The 17838-nt window shown below is 43.3% G+C and overlaps 1 protein-coding gene across 2 annotated transcripts in view; it reads left to right on the forward strand.

Moving 5' to 3' along the window:
- The first annotated feature begins 2091 nt into the window (after positions 1-2091).
- Positions 2092-17838, forward strand: part of gucy1a2 (guanylate cyclase 1, soluble, alpha 2) — a 35841-nt gene continuing 20094 nt past the window's right edge. The window contains exons 1-4 of one of the 2 annotated variants that reach the window (XM_061827940.1): positions 2092-3689; positions 12253-12314; positions 13633-13757; positions 14859-15763. In XM_061827940.1, coding sequence (XP_061683924.1) covers positions 3387-3689; positions 12253-12314; positions 13633-13757; positions 14859-15763 — 1395 coding nt within the window. In that variant the 5' untranslated portion in view covers positions 2092-3386. Of the gene's footprint in view, positions 3690-5939; positions 6056-12252; positions 12315-13632; positions 13758-14858; positions 15764-17838 lie in introns of those variants that run through there. The other variant, XM_061827941.1, reaches the window with a different exon arrangement.

A 17838-nucleotide genomic window follows, 5' to 3' on the forward strand; every position in this document is an offset into this window, starting at 1 on the left:
GCTCGTCCCCTTCGGGGCTTGTAATGAGCAGACATGCGCCACAGGTTGAGGTCAAGGTTCCGGTTGTGATGAGTGCCAAACACGAGCGTCATCCTGTTCTCCGACGGGAGGCGGCGAGCGTGCACGGCGACTTCTGGCTTGTTCGTTATCCGCCCGTACATTTGGATTTGTGCTTACACACCCGAGCACAAACTGCGATTAAGTCGCTGGTTAAGTATTGGTTACAGTGTCATTTCAATATTGCCGGAACTGTTTGTGGATATAATGTACTGAATGTTCCTCGAAGCTACGATGAAATAAAAATACCAAAGCAAAATGACAGCCACAGTAAAAATATGCCTCGTCAGCAGTCTGGCAGTTGTCATGGTGACTGATTTGCTTGCATACGCACTCGAGAGCAGGAATGATTTCATCCCTTGCACTTTCAGGATTTCTCCCCCGTGTCAGAGTTTGATGTCAACTCTGGATATATGCGATATTTTCTCTGCTCAGGGATGTTTTATTTATTATCTCACGGCTTTTACATTGCTTCTCTTTTCTGAATATTGATATCTGTTGATGTAAACTGATATTTTAGTTAAAATAATTTGGTTATTTCTACAGTTATTTCTGATACCAAAGTACTAATTGTACCGCACGCCCTCATAATAATGAATGTAGCATACTATCAAATAATTCTCTGCTCCAAATACCGCACCTCAGTTTGTTGCAGGCCATATTCTTTATTTGAATACTCAAATATGTATCGTGGCAGCTAGTACAGTATGTCACTGCGCGGGTCACTTCAGAATGTGGGCAGGTTAAAAGTATATTGTAGCCTAGGTTATAGTGTTGATTTTATTTCTGCTTGTATTCACGTGCAGACAGTGAGAGATTTTTTTTTTAATTGTAGAGATCGTAGTCTTTGCCACTGCATCCAAACTTTCTCAACACGGTCAACTTTTAGCTATCATTGTGTCACATTTAAGCAGTGGGGTGTAGAGTAGATGAATACTGTACTCAAGTAAGAGGAGTGTTACTTTAGCATACTGTATCACTCAGCTAAAAGTAGTTCTCCAAATATTTACTTGACAGAGTAAGAAAGTATTCAGTGAAAGATTACTCAAGAGTAAATGTGAGTGAGGGAGACAGAGAGAAATTAACATTAGCGCCCAGCATTTAGCCCCCAAAAGCATATTTTACAGCGATTTAAAACCATAAAATATGGCTAATGCTGTCAGATGCACTGTCAAAGCAATAACAGAAATGTGGAATTCACCGCAAGGTGTTTTCTTAAAGTGAATTAGGTCGAAATAACCAAGTTTGGGCAGTCATAATTTAAGAACTGCATGACAGTTGTTGTTTTTCAGTCTGTAGCTGTTTTTTTCCACTCCAAAATGGGCCATTTTGATTAGTCAGCTAAGGTCATGTGACTGCCTTGTGCTGTCTGATTGGCAATTTGGAGTCAAACTTATTCTAAAAATAGATCATAAACCATTTAATGAAAACAATAAAAGTAGCGAGCGACATGTCAATCATTGTAACGGAATACAAGTATGGAGTCTTCTTCACATAAATACTCAGTAAAAAGTATAGTGAATTCAAATGAGTAAATGTACACATTACCACCCACCACACCAAATAAGGAAATTGGAGAATTTATAACATGGCTGATATCAACTGCTTAGGCGATAAGACTGTCACCATTTTGAATCAATTATTCAATAGATATTATAACAGTGTACTGTACTCGAATATATGAGTTGCCACCTCGCCCGGTTCTAAAATTTCATTTTCTGAACTAATAAACATGCCTTTCGCCGGACTTCTAGTTTTAAACTGCATATGTTACTGGGTGTATATTCAAATCAGAATTTGATACAGCAAAGTTAGCCTCCGCTAAAGAATTAGCATTCGTGATTAGCTTTAGCGCGTTAGCAATTCCCATTTTAGCTAAAAAAAAAAAAAAAAATTACAGTACTCCCATTCGGCTAACTCATGTATCATGTTTATTTCAAACTAAGTCGCGTCTAAAAAAATCACTTGAAATCACACCACTATAGGTTTTTTTTTTTTTTTTTTTTTTTTTTTAGCATTTTCCCCTCACCGTCCCAGCGGCGTGTCCGTCTGCAAAAATGTCCGTAATGCAAACATGGACGGTGGGGAAATCGTTGTGGGCGGAGTGGTTCCACGTGGTGCAAATATGATTTTATTCATATTTTTTTCGTATTAGACTGAGTTATTTTTTACGTTGGCCAATTTTTGTTAGCAATATAGCCGATGTAGCCGATTTTTATTTTTTTCCGCCGCCCTATTAGTCAAGCCTAGCATCCCGATGCGGACCTCAAACATGGCGGACAAACAAATACCGATTACGTCTCCGTTTTCTAACTTGGCGCACATCTCCACGTGTGTGTCTTGTTGTCGTGTAGTTCGGCGGCGGTTCGTAATCGCGTTCTGCGTCCGTCGTTGGCAGACTCCATCCGACCCCCCGCCGCTACCAACACCCCCCCCCCCGCCTCCCACCGCTGCTTCGCCACATCGTTGGCCGCATTCCGAGCGACGGCCGGTGGGGACGAGTCGACGCATGAGCAGCTTAAGTGGAGCATGTGCGACCCATGAGAGGACGCTGGCTTCGGGGACTGGAGCGCCCACTGTCGCAGCGGACTATTGGAAGAAGAAGAGGACGAGGGACGAGGGACGAATTCGAAGGGGAAAGCAAGCATCTTTGATTTATTTTTGGACGGTTCGCCCTTCAACGCGCGGGAGGGAAAAGACAAGCGAGCCGTGACATTTATTCGCTCCCCCGAACTGGAACGTGCTTCGGAATCACCCCGGCGTCGTTTCAACATGTGATGGATTTCGTTGACGTTTCGCTCATTTTGGACAGCCATATGACGCGTCGCCGTTTTAAAATCGAACCTTCCACCATTCCTTGAAATATTGAAATTTGTTGCTCTGGCGACTTGTTGGAATCCACCGGTTTTTTTGTTTTTTTTCGGGGGTGGGGGGGAGGTGGAGGAGGACAAGCTTTTTCATTTTTATTTTTTTTTTAAATGTATTTTTAGAAAGTGAGCCCCCCCCAACCTCTTACGTAAATGTTTGCGTGCAGTTAGTGCTTTGGTTGTCGGTTGCAAACCCCTTTCGCCCCCCCCCCCTCACACTCTCAGACCCTCATCTGTGCACACATAGACTCACCTGAGTATACACACTATGCATACTTGATTGCACAGACTGACACACATAATCACCCCCCCCCACACGCCCACCCCACCCCACCAACTGATGAATCCGCGTTATATAGGTGGACGAGGCACGGACCCGGCTGTAGCATCCCCCGCCTCCTCTTTCTCCTCCCCGCCACAGCCGCCCGCACTCTTTTCGCCGTCCTCCTCCTCCACGCCAGCATGTCCTCGTCGTCGCGCAAGATCTCCTCGGAGTCCTTCAGCAGCTCGGTGGGCTCCGATTGCGGGCTCGAAAGCCCCGGCGGGGACGGCGGACCGGAGGCGGCCGAGGATCTCCGAGGATGCCCCTTCTCGTCCTTCCACAGACCGCTCCTCTGGAACGGCCGCAGCCCCGCCGAGAGGCTCGCGTGCCCGCCGGGTGAGGAGCAGCCGGGAGCCGGCGGGCCACACAAGAGGGTGACGAGGAGGAGAAGGGTGAACCTGGACTCGCTCGGGGAGAGCCTGAAGCGGCTGACGTCACCCACGGTAAGGCCTTCGTTCAACCTGACGACGACCTCTTTCCTAAAAGTGTCATTTATCATAACTCAAAACACATTTTCACATTGGGGGTTATATGAAGTGATTTTGGGTGTACACTATTGCTAAAGCTCAGGGCAGCACTTAAAAAAACCTGACATTTTCCCATGCACCATCCGTCCATCACAATATTGTGACATTATAGTAAATGGTACCAAGGTGGTACCGATAACGGCCAGGGACTAACGTGTTCGAAAAACTGCTCACCAGGAACGGGATATTGTGATTTGGAATTATGTGGAAAATGTAAACACATGCAATGATGTATGCAAATAAAATTTTGCATGATGAGGTCTGCTTTCTGCACCTTGTTAAACTATTTTTGCAAATTTTGTGATTGGACAAATTTATATCATTACTTGTCAATACAATGATAAAGTAAAAAATAGTGTGAGCTAACTTATTACAGAAGTGTGTATCAAATTGGTATCCATTTGCCTACTTCAGCAAACTATAAAATAGATCTAAGTTTCAAAATGATTGCTAGCCCGAGAATGTGTTTCCACTCACAAGCCCCCCCCTGCACCCCACCCACCTGCCTTGGGAGTGCGAAACAAACTCCTAAAAATTGATGTTTTTCATTTTAAAAAAAAAAAAAAAAAAAAACCTCAAAGGAGCACCGTTTCAAAATAAAAATCTTAATTTATGCATGTGCTTGGTACTGAGCATGTAGTAATAAAGTGGCATAATAGCTTATGTGCTAAATTGATACTCACAAGCTATTCATATTATTTTTAAAAGATAATGTGTAGCAAGGTGCCTCCGACATGTGTCAACAAAGAGGAATTTGTAATCAAAGCACTGCTTCTTTAAATAAACAGTCTTCATTCTTTGAAGGCTAATTATAGCCACCAAAGTTTGACCAAAAGTAGCCGCGACGGGTCATAACAATTTGCAAAAGTTGCAACAAATGCAAAAACGCCGCAACACAGCGACGTTAATCCGTGACAGAAATGCAAAGGCCACGACAACACATTTAAAAACCACAAGACCGCGAGTGACCACAGGAGTCGGTCCAACTTGGTCACCGGGGAGTGACAAAGCTGGGATGTTGCACGGGTTTTAATGAACAAAGTTAAGACTATTGAGGACTTGACAATCCCAAAGTGCTTATTTTATACAGAAATAGGTTACGTTCACATACTTTTAAGATCAATAATTAAAACGGCGTCAGTTTAACTGAGTAATTCATTAATAAGACTGTTCAAGGACGGATATGATTTAGGTTTTTTTTTGTGTTTCTTTATCTTTTGGTGATTTGGGTAAAGTATAAAGTTGTAATCCTAATTTTAATGTCATTGGGATCTTTTACGACCAAGGGAAAGACAAATTGGTCCGTCAGTCGGGGGCGAGTCCCAGCGCTCACTTCTGTTGTGTTGTGGCAATTGTAATGACTTGTCTCGTCCACCGTATTGACCTGATCGGAAAATATAGGGTTTCTTGGGGAAAAAAAAAAAAACACTAGGTCCATAAATAATGGAGGGTAGTTGTCACAGGAAGCAGAACTGGAGGCGGCAAAAATGAAGATGTTGAGGTTCTCGCTCGGAGTGAGCAGGTTGGATAGGATTAGGAATGAGCTCATTAGAGGGACAGCCAAAGTTGGATGTTTTGGAGACAAGGCGAGAGAGAGCAGACTTCGATAGTTTGGACATGTCCATGGTAGAAGGGTGCTGAGGATGGAGCTGCCGGGCAAAAGAGCGAGAGGGGAAGACCAAAGAAACGGTTGTTGGATGTTGTGAGGGAGGACATGTGGAACTGTGGGTGTTAGGGAGGAAGATGCACGAGATAGGCTTAGTTGGAAAAAGATGACACGCTGTGGCGACGCCAAACGGGACAAGCCGAAAGGAAAAGAAGCAGAAGAAGATGTTGTCACTTGGATCGCTAAAACAAAGCGCCAGTGATCAGTTTTCGTGTTGTATTTTATTTCACGTCCCCAATAAAAAGTGACTGGAAGCAGAATGTTTCAAAAAGAATAGGACTTGTTTTGAAGCAGAGTTCTGCAGGCAACGAAGACGACACTGGTACTATGCTGTTACAAAACTAGTCTTCATTATTTGTTTGGTTATACAGTATATTGTACAACAAAGGGCATAAAAGAACACGACGTTCGGAGTGTCAAATCATCATAAATGGGATTTATAAGGGTTCGCATCGTACAGCAGCAGATGTTGGTGGAGTAGCCGAGTACTGTACGTAAGGCTACTCTTACGTTAGAATAATATGTCTAACAAAGGTTAAAAACAAAAAAGCAGTCCTTTTAATAATTACTGAAATAAAACCGCTGAGTGAAAAATAACTCAACTGCAGAGTAATTGGTGAGTAACCTCTGATCTACTTATTGTTTTGAATAGGACAGGAAACAAAAAAAATCGATATAATTGTATTGTATTGACCGACAGTATCACTTTAGAACAATAATTAAAAAAAAAAGGACAAACTATGGCAAATTCAGCCAAAATAAATGCTCTTTCATGTAGCTGTTTACACAATTGAAAAAAAATCCTATATTCACGTATGATCTGATTACTGTATTTAACTTGGGCAGTTGGATTTACCCCCACTTATCAGTAATGCTGAGTCAAAACGATTTTCGAGTTGTGCTAACTTCGACCTCTTTCTTCGGTGCTGTGCATAAATGTGGGATTGCTTTTCCTCCTGCCCCTTTTGAAGGAACTCAACCCTTGTGGAGTCTTGAGAACTCGAATGAGTCCGATTGGGTCGGATGAACTGCAGCAATTCACGTTCAGGTTTTGCGGTTGACCTGCTGGTTTTGTTACATTTTGCAAACACAGACAGAAACGACCTCGTGTATGTTTCAAGTTCCAAGTCGAGTTCTTAGAGGATGGAATGCTTACATTTGCAGCCGTTGGTTTTCATAGGCCACCCATCAATCTTACCGCTTATCCTCACTCTGGTTGCATGTGAGCTGGAGTCTGTAAGCTAGACTTCTCCCATGAATGAATTATTTTGAAACCTTTCCTTCTATTCCGTTGGATTGGTGTTATAGTCGTGACGGAAATCTTCTCTGACAAATTATGATAGATCATGCAAACAATGATAAATACCCATAGATAAAATTACAAGTAGAAGGTGGAATGTAACAGAAGGAAAGTGACATTTCTTTTGAAGAAAAATACTCAATCCAGGGGTCACTGATGATGTAGTGGTACACACATGCCTGCGTTTGGTGCGGGCAGCGTGGGATCGATTCCCGCTCAGTGATGGTGTCGATATCTGCCCTGCGACTGGCCGGCGACCAGTTCAGGGTGTAGTCTGCCTTTCGCTTGAAGCTAGCTGGGATAGGCTCCAGCTTTCCCGTGACCCTTGTGAGGATAAGTGGCTTGGATAATGGATAGATACTCAATACAGTTGAAAAGTAGATTCCATGAAAGCTACTGCGCTAAGCATTTTATTTTATTTAAAAAAAAAAAGTCATTTAAGTCGAGAAAATTAACGAAAAAATTGATTGAAGTTGACTTTTAAAGTGTGCAGATTGCTACAGACGTGAAATTATTGTCTCTTGAGGATGAATAATGAAAATGATTGGTTAAATAAACAGTCCCGTTCTTAAATGTTACATTGGCCAACAGGACTGATACTAAAGGTCCCGGTTAGAGTACATTATTGTAACGGATTAAAAGAAAAAAAGTGTTCTGTACATCATTTACTGTCGATGTTCAATATTCATATGTCTTGAGCATGGGGACCTTGCGTGCACATCCATATTTCAGTCCATTCAGTCCATTGCGGCGCAGTGTGTTCCCAATTGTTTTCTTGATGAATGAGGTCTGGCTTGCCTTCAGATCATAACTTCCCGTCTCTCTTTGTTGAAGCAGCAACATCAACGCAAACATTCCTGCAGTGCTGGGCACCGGGATTGTTCTTTTGCTTATTACTTATACTATGCTTGTTATGTTAAGTAACTGGCCAAAAATGTTTCTATCATTTTTTTAGTTAAAAACTTGCAATCTTCAGAATGTAAATAGTCGTTTCTGCTCTAAAAGTTCAAGTTATGCAGTGCACAGTCCTCAAAATTAATGAACATCAGAGTAAATTAATGGATTCACAATGTTTTCGAACTTGTTGTAGAAATTTGCTGTGAATAATACAAATACATTTTGATTATTGATGTGATTTTAAGGCGGCATGGTAGCCAGCTGGTAAAGCGTTGGCCTCACAGTTCGGAGGTCCCGTGTTCGATCCCGGACCCGCTTGTGTGGGGTTTGCATGTTCTCTGGCACTCCACTTACCTCCCACATCCCAAAAACATGCAACATTAATTGGACACTTTAAATTGCTCCTAGGTGCGATTGTGAGTGCGGCTGTTTGTCTCCACGTGCCCCGCGATTGGCTGGCAACCAGTTCAGGGTGTACCCCGCCTCCTGCCCGTTGACAGCTAGGATAGGCTCCGGCGCTCCCCGCGACCCTTGTGAGGATAAGCAGCAAAGAAAATGGATGGATGGATGTGATTTACAATGAGCAAAATTCGATCCATGTTTACATCCATTTTCTACAGTGCTTGTCCACATTATGGTCACGAGTGAGACCAAAGTCACAAACTTAAAACCGGTTGGCAGCCGATCACAATTCTGCAGATAATTTAATCATAATAAAGTGTATTCCCCCCCCCCCATTTAATCAAAATATTTTTTTAAATATTTGAGTTTGCTAGGAGAAAGTACTCAACTTTTAAACATTTCAGAGCTGACTAGGGCATATGATTTAAAACCAATCATCGTGAAGCGAGAGAAAACCCCCGCTTCTACTCATTTCCCCGTTGCCGTCTTGTATGAAATGCTACTATATTTGTGTCAGCGTCGAGCAGGCAATTTCACTCACTCCCGTATTTCTTATCATCCGGTGTTCTCTCTCAAACGCCATTGCTGTTTGCGAACTCGGTAGCTGCGTGCGGCAGCCGTGCTTGTTGTTGACTGCAATGGACCGTGACGGAGAGAACAGAGCATGCTCTCTCTCTCTCTCTCTCTCTCTCCATGGCTGTCTTCACTCCCTGACCATGCTGACCCAGAAGCAATGACACATGCACACGCACACACACGTTTCATCAGCTTAGTGATCCATGACGCTGATCAAGGCCTCCGCACGTCGGCCACAAATGCAGAAAAGTGTGGAGGAAAAAAAAAAGTGAGTCCAGTAGCTGCAGAGCGTGTTGTCTTCTTCATGGTTAAAATGGACACCCATTTTGTGACTTTTATAAAAACCGAGACAAAGTATTGATCCGTCATGAGTAATGATCCCATAGATGGTATTAACATTTTTTTTTTAATGAAAGGAAGGCCAATATGAGCACTGTCATCTCACGGAAAGTGCATGTTGGCTAATCTGTATTTTTTTTGCTCATTTTCTGACTGTACAGTGAATGTCTGTTTTCTACACATTCTGCACGTTGGCCAAGGATGTAGCCAACCTCTTGGTGCCCACTTCTAGGGACTTTGACCCCGAATGCCTTCCTTCCATTTTATTAACAGCGCAGTCAATATTTTAAGTAAAATTTTAACATGGATCGACCATTAACTGAAGTCAGCTAAAGACGTACCATGTGTAATTACGAGGTGAGCCTTTTCACAGTTACAGTAAAAATGGTTAATAATTGTGTGTATTTTGTTATTGGTTATTGCAGAGACATGCCCACGCCTGCTGCTTTGCAATAGTGTCACATTTCCACTTCTATGACCATTGACAATATTCCTCATCTCCGTCAATTGGGAGCCACAAAAAGCCAAAGAAAACTAACGGATGACTCACAAAGCTGAAATCTTGCAACTTTGCTAGTCCATTGATAGTTTCCCAATGTTATGATGAATTTTCAGGTTGAACTCTGTTAGTGGAATGGTTCGTGCCTAGAAAGAGTATCACAGACGCATTATTTGCCTTTAGGATGCTCGTGGAAAAGTACAGAGAAGGTCAGAAGGAGCAACATTGTGTCTTTGTAGACCTAGAGAAAGCCTACGACAGAGTACCGAGATAGGAACTGCGGTACTGCATGCGCAAGTCTGGTGTGGTTGGACCATGATGTTCGCAGATGATATTGCGATCTGCAGTGAGAGCAGGGAGCAGGCGGAGGAACAATTAGAAAGATGGAGGTACACACTGGAAATGGGAGGAATGAAGATTAGCCAAAGTAAAACAGAATATATGTGAGTGAATGAGAGGGGCGGAGGGGGAAGAGTGAAGCTCCAGGGAGAAGAGATAGCGAGGGTGGACGACTTCAAATACTTGGGGTCAGTCAACAAGACAGAGCAACGGTGAGTGTGGTAAGGAAGTGAAGAAACGGGTCCACGAGGGATGGATGGAACAGTTGCTGGAAGGTGTCTGGTGTTCTATATGACAGAAGAGTCTCCGCCAGGACGAAGGGCAAAGTTTATAAAACAGTGGTGAGGTCGGCCATGATGTACGGATTAGAGACGGAAGGAGAACTCCAGAGGCGAGAGTGAGTATATTGGTCGAAGGGTTCTGAGAATGGAGCTGCCAGGCAAAAGAGGGAGAGAGAGAGAGGAAGACCAAAGAAAAAGTTGATGGATGTTGTGAGGGAAGACATGAGGACTATGGGTGTTAGAGAGGAGGATGCAGGAGATAGGCTAAGATGGAAAAAGATGACGCGCTGTGGCGACCCCTAACGGGACAAGCCGAAAGAAAATGAAGGCTCCGTTAGTGTATTAGCAACTGGACATGCAGCAATGTCGCGACTGCAGGAGCGGGAGTGTAATGGTGGGATTCTGCCTCCCTCCCAATGTAAAGAGACAGAGCAAACAAGAGAGAAATGCCGGACCAGATAAAGAATATGGGAACTAGATTTTTTTCCCGCACCATCTTATTTTAAGTAAAGCTCTTTTCCCTGTCAAATTTGTTCCTTCTGCACACTTATCGTTGTTGACCTGGTTCTATAAATGTGTTCACGTGCAAAAACTGACTTAGTTTGGACCGTTATTGGTCGACTACTATCTTTTCAAATTTGTGAGCCAGACCGGTAGTAAACATGCCATCGACTCTACTCAAATGAGGATTTATGTCTACACGAATGCACACGCGTTTGCAGCTCATAACAGTACCTGTGACACACACACACACACACACACACAAACTAGGGCATGCTCTGCCGTAAATACCTTGCTGAGTCAAGGGCAGAGTCAGAGGCATGGGAAAGTACAGTTCAGTTTTCTTCATGTACACAAACGTCAGGAGAGATGGGAAATCACTATTACAGTTTTATTTTTTTAATCCCAGCAGTCACATCCATCAGGTCTATTTTCTCTCATTATAAACGTGAATATTTAGTGCCGGTAGTTGAATTATTTTTAATGACGATGCACGATTGGGAAAAAAGAAAAGTATATTTTTTCCTCGACTGACCCATCGCTCACTCGCCTCATCTTTTTTCGACGTGCACACATGTACGCACTCGCTCTCACACACACTCGGCCGAAATCACTCCTGTAAATGTCCGTAGTGGGCGGAGGCCTCCGAATGACCTCTCCAGCTGGCACACTCTGTTCTAGTATAGTCACTATAGCCTCGCATTGGAGCCGCATCACACATAATCACATTGGACCCGCCTTGTCGGGCCTGTTGTGTCAGATGTGCAAAATACACCAGCTGTCCGGGCACACAAAAATACACGCAGATGCAGGAACGGAAGTGACTCTGTGTTACTTTAGTTTGAAGAATTGCGGCACATTGGATGGGAGTCCAGAAAGAAGGTTCTGGATCCAAATGTGTGCCATTTCTGCCCTCTCCCTGATGTCTGGATGGGTTCAATCTAGCTCGTCGAGCTTCCTCTCATAGTAGAAAAATGTTGGAGATGTGAATTTGTTGTGAATATACTGTCATCCTATTAATACAAAGATGGTAATGCACGGTGTCGATCCATACTTTGACAAGTTCACACATGCGCCCAGTATTTAATTGGTACATATGCACACTACTACTATAAGAAAAAAAGCTAAACATCGCTGTTCAAATGCCATTTTTATGGAAAAACGAGGCCAGGATAAATGTACCATATTTTCCGCACTATAAGGCGCACCGCATTATAAGGTGCATAAAATCGATGCTACAGTAGAGGCTGGTCTTACGTTATGCATCCATTAGATGGTGCTGCACTAAAGGCACAATATTGATCCATATATAAGGCTCACTGGATAATAAGCCGCACCGTCGGCTTTGGAGAAAATTAAAGGCTTACAGGTGCGCCTTTATAGTGCGGAAAATACGGGAAAACAAATCAGGAACCATAAATGTGACCCCTGAGTTGGGTGCATAGATTGTGAGTTTTAGATTCAGGTCCTAAAAATAATTTATTAGCAATCAGCAGGTTTTAATATAGATTCTTACTGATATTGTTGATCATAATTTTTTCATTTTGTTTTATTTTAAACTCGACTCCAGCACGCAAGGCTTGGAAAATGGATGAATGGATGGTTTTCGATTCAGGGTAAACCAAAATGAGACAGGCAACTATATCAATGACCTCATGAAATATTTGATGTTCTTGCAGACACAGACTGTTCAAGAGGCTCTGCAGAGGACGCTGAAGTTTTACAGGCAACAAGAGATCAGGTAGATTGTTCTTGGTTGTCTTTTTTCCATGTTCAACTGCTTGATATCTCACGTGTTGCCTAGCTGCTGCTTGACAGCTTTTCTTTGCTACCTTGTCTCTCTCTCGCATGCGTGTACACAAAGAACACAAGTTCGGAAGTGAACTGCTTGCATTCTGTCTTTTCTCTTTGAACAAACAAAACACTGACCGCTAAGAAGCACAACTGGACAAAGAAACATGGGCTATGAAAGCAGAGAACAGTCCAGCAATCAGGCCTGAAAGAAACCAGGAAACAAAATACAAAACAAATCGATGAGCCAATGAGGAGCACCCGGACAAAGACGCAAGTGGCTGGAGGGAACTGATTGGTTGACAAAAAGGGCTGACGGAAAATGTGACGAAGACACAAACGAAAATACTTTCAAAACCAATTCAGACAAAACAAATCTTGACAGGATGAAAAATGGAAAGACAGTTGGTCCTGATGGTATACCTGTGGAGGTAGGGAAGCAAATTTGGAGAGGTGGCTGTGGAGTTTTTGACCAACTTATTCAATATTGTGATATGCAGTGAAAGCAGGGAGCAGGTAGAGGAACAATGAGAAAGATGGAGGCATGCACTGGAAAGGAGAGGAATGAAGATTAGCCAAAGTAAAGCAGAATATATGTGCGTGAATGAGAGGGGCGGTGGGGGAAGAGTGAGGCCGCAGGGAGAAGAGATAGCGAGGGTGGACGACTTCAAATACTTGGGGTCAACAAAACAGAGCAATGGTGAGTGTGGTAAGGAAGTGAAAAAACGGGTCCAAGCGGGGTGGAATAGTTGGCGGATGGGTAGAAGAAGAGTCTCTGCTAGCATGAAGGGTAAAGTTTATGAAACAGTGGTGAGGCAGCCCATGATGTACGGATTAGAGACGGAAGGAGAACTCCAGAGGCGAGAGAGTGAGTATATTGGTAGAAGGGTTCTGAGAATGGAGCTGCCAGGCGGAAGAGGGAGAGAGAGGAAGACCAAAGAAAAAGTTGATGGATGTTGTGAGGGAGGACATGAGGACAGTTGGATGTTAGAGAGGAGGATGCACGAGGTAGGCTTAGATGGAAAAAGATGACACGCTGTGGCGACCCCTAACAGGACAAGCCGAAAGGAAAAGAAGACCCAGAGTAGGTTAAAATGCATTTCAATTTTGACAGACCTATGAATGACGGCTAACTCAATTGTTAAATGGCATTTAGTTACAAGATATACATAACTCACACGAAGGTTTAATATATTTTATGACTCATACTTTAATCATATCTGGTATCTTGCTGCCGATATCTAGTCATTGTTTTTTTTCTCTTTCAGGTTTCCCGATTCTGGTACGGAGGACCGGCAACGCGAAGGTAAAGACGAGAAGTGCCCATTTCTAGAAAATTCTGGTTCAGAAGAGGATGTTCTTCAGATCCTCCAGTACATGGCCACCATACTGGGTAAGACGTATGTGTGTGGCAGAAGAAACGCTCCAGTTTATGCGACATGCAGTCGGTTATTTCATGAGTTAAATGGAATTTATGGATTTCATTATCCCGCCATTCCTTTTCTTGTATCCCACTGAAGGAAACCTGCATGCTCAAATTATGGTTTGTGCTCTCCACTTTCATTTATGTTTTTTTTTTTTCCACGTATTATTCACTTATACTACTACACCTGAGACACTCAATCAGATATCCTTTATCAGGGATTTTCCTCTAACTGAACCCAACCCATCATTGTGAACATCGCCTAAAAATGTATTGTGGTTTTTTTGGGGGTGGGGTTTTTTTTTTATTTTTTTTTTTACATAAACCAATTATGTAGACTAGATAACCCAAAAATTAGTATGATGCAGAATAGTTGCGCACCGCTGTAATCCTAATTGAAAATTAAATAATGAATACTGGTCTGACAGTGTCGGGATGCAATCCCTTTGAAATAGAATCCCCAACAGCAGTATCATTTGCGGTTGTTCACGAGTGCTCTTTTACGGTTTTGATTGATTTTCCAGATTTTATTGGGATCAAGTGTCACTTTTTATTTTTACTCTAAGTGCTTGATCTTCTTAAGAAGTCAGTACCCGTGCGACAGGATTATTTCATTTCATCCATATTAATTCTTTTCACAAAAGCTTTCATATTTGATGACGCTGAGAATGGATTTTCTTTGGTTGGTATGCTTTAAATAATGCCAACTAAAGGTGTCAGAAAGAAAAAATATAACATGTGCTCCAGTTAAATAATGTAGAAAGACAGCAAACCAAAATGCAGGCCTTACTGTTTTGTTTTTGTCAAATGTGTGGTTGGATGTGTTTGGTGTGGAGGAATTGGAAAGCCATGATGAATTTGAGGGGAAAAAATAGAAGCGTGCTTGTAAGCCGGGCCATCTCGCCCATCTTCCGTGACCTCTGACCTCACAAATGTTCTTCCGGATGATTGGATCAGAAAACAAACGACTCCACATTTTCATGCAATTTCCGATGTGCCAATGCTTATCGGTTTTTCAGTGTCCGACCCGGGCTGACGCCTTGTGTTTTGTGTCCTCTCGCCCTCGTTCAGGAGTACCATTTTTTGAGCTGCGAGAGCATTTTGGCGAGGAGTTCTTTGGCCTGTGCTTTGAAGAAAATGAGCGCGTGCTCAGGGCCGTAAGTGGGAGCCTCCAGGACTTTTTTAATGGCTTTGATGCCATTTTGGAACACATTCGCACGTCCACGGGTCGCCGCGCCTCATCGGAGAGCCCTTCCTTTCAGTGCAAGGACCCCAACGAGGAAGAGAAGGGCCGGAGAAAATTGGGCAAAGTTGGAGAGCAAGGATCACAAAATGGCCGGGGGAAGTTGTTGCTCCTCCATTGTTTCAATCCTGCCCCTGTGGTAGGGTTGATCATGCCCGGGCTCATCAGAGCAGTTTCCAGACGGATCTTTCATTCAGAAGTGGAAGTCGAAGAAGTGCCCCCGCTGACTCCTTTATTGCCCGAAGAAGACGCGCGTCACAGCTACGGTGATTCCACCACAGGAACTCCAACTACATCCCCACCTGGCTCCCCCTCCTCCTCTCCTTCTCCGCCCTCCACTTTCCCAACCACCGTCCTGACGGTTTGCGTGTCCTTCCAAATTCAGGAAATGTTTCCTCCCTACTCCCTTCAAAACGCTGCCCCCGTGATTACCAGGAAGGCCTCCCGTTCTCTTTCAACCAATCCTAATGATTTACGCATCGGCCTGGCCACATTTTGCCGTGCCTTTCCGTTTCACCTTGTTCTCGGCCCTCGGATGGAACTCCTGCAGCTTGGCGAGGGATTGAGGAGGCAGGCTCGCATCGAGCCTCATCGGACTCTCTTGTTCAGGGACTGCTTTGAGATCGTCTCACCCAAGATGGAGGCTTCGTTCCAGGGGATTCTACTGAGGCTGGCATCCCCTTTTACCATCCGTACAAGACCAGACAGCTCGCAATTGGGCACCGCAGAAAAGGTAGGATAACCGAATGCGTCTTGCTTCTCAAATCCAGTTTTTTCACTCCACACTTGCTGTAAAATTAGCAAAAGCAATCATTCTTGTGGTCAGTCGTTTTTGTCACATTAATATGAATTTCAACAGTAGAAAAATAGGATCAGAGTTCTTTTTTTTTTTTTATGTTCTGAGTTACAAAAGGTTGCTTGTCAGTGTCAGCTGCCTCGCTAACCCCTCCCTGGTCATGCCCCGAGCCATCTATGAGGTCTCCAAGGTCTGGAGGCCACTCACTCGCTCATTTCCGTCGTGCCAGTTGGCTTACGGGGCAGCAACAAAGTCTCTCCACTGCTGTCGGTATTGCAGTTATTCTTCTTTCCATCTGAGACAGACGTTTGCTTATCATTGAGCTCGACAAAGTGATGCGCTACGTAGGAAACAAGTGTGATTTTGCCTCGCTTCCAACATTGTCTAGCAGTCTTAAGACGTGCTTTGGCTCACTTCCACATTGGCAAACAAACTTGCAAGTATGGCTAGTAGTGGAGTACTGGAATTGAAACGTGCTTAAGGTCCCACTGTCATGACATGGATGATTTTTATTTTGTTATTAATGAAAAAACGGCAGCCAGTATGGACCCATCCGTTTTTTCACCACAAAACATGATTTTGACATATGGCTTTTTGTAACTCCCGCCATGAAAATCCTCTCGAGGGATTTGTTTTCGAGAAGAACCAGGAAGTGACGTTTAGTGCAGTAGCGCACTCAAGGGGACTCGTTTCTTTCTATTAGTTTTACCTGCCTGAAGGTAGGTCTTTGTTCCTTCAATTCGTTTCCGTGTCTCATAGTAGGTGGGCGGACTAGCCGCCGCCAAAGCCATGCCTCGTGGACGACGGGGACGGTTTCAGCCGGGGTGGCTCATAAATACTGTCTGGGAGTCTGTTGTTAGTTAGAAGTGATCCGCATATCATCTAAATATGGCTCAAAACGATAGGGTAATATTGCCTCGACTGTGAGACCTTCGCTTCTTCAAAACGAGCTTTCATGTCTGAAGGGGCGTGTCCCATAGTAGGGCCCACAGCGTGTTTTCAATGGCGAATGTCCGGTGTGACATCACGGACAGCAGATGCAGCCAATATGGCGACCACTTAGATGTCGAATGACACTTCCGCAACTTTGCGCATGGATGACACGCTCTCCGCTTATATATTTTTTTTCCGGATAGACATTGAAGTGAATAATAATATGTATAATAATTATATGTATTTTGCATTTCAATATTTATTTTAGAATGTTTCTAGGGATGACACTTGGGCTTTAAGAACCAATGGTTTCGGGTCGGGGGGGGGGGGGGGTAATGCAACCTGACCTATGAGATACAAATGTCACCCAAATACAAAACACAACTGTCGCCTATGTCTTGATTGTTTTTAGACAAGAGTAATTGTAATTTGACACAAATCAGATTTAAAGTTCTTAATAAATACTACATCTGAACTGAACAAAACATTGATAACGACATGTACAAAGCTATTATCATACTAATATTCTGGTAACCTGTTCTATTACATGCTGCTGGTGACAAGCAGCACAACTTGGGGTGGGGAAAAATTTCCCAAAGGAGAATGAAACTATTGAGCATTCTGATGAAACTCATTCGGTTACGTATTACACCCGCAGGACTGTTGCGGGTGGACTGAGGTTTGCATTGACTCGGACTCGCCATAAATCAATTTGGTTTGCATGCTTTATCCAGTTCTTTATTGATTTGATCAGTCAGCCACAACAACAAACGCAGTGAGGAGGACTGATATGTAGAAAGCCCATTAGCGTTGACGTTGTGGAAAGCATAAAAACACCATTCAATGAATACCCTACAAACACAAAATATTTAATGTTCAAACTGCTGAACGCTATTGTTAGGTTCCAAATATGTCTTTTTTTTTTTTTTTTTTTAAATCACATTTCAAAACAAGCTAGAGCAGCAAAAGAGGAATGCTGTATATTTTTGGAAACTACTACTACTACACAGTATATTGTACACAATTTACTAGTGATTATTTTTTTTCTTTTGTAGCAGATTCAGTTGAGCATAGGTTGA

This window comes from Syngnathoides biaculeatus, chromosome 8 (genome assembly GCF_019802595.1).
Source record: "Syngnathoides biaculeatus isolate LvHL_M chromosome 8, ASM1980259v1, whole genome shotgun sequence".
Lineage (NCBI taxonomy): Eukaryota > Metazoa > Chordata > Actinopteri > Syngnathiformes > Syngnathidae > Syngnathoides > Syngnathoides biaculeatus.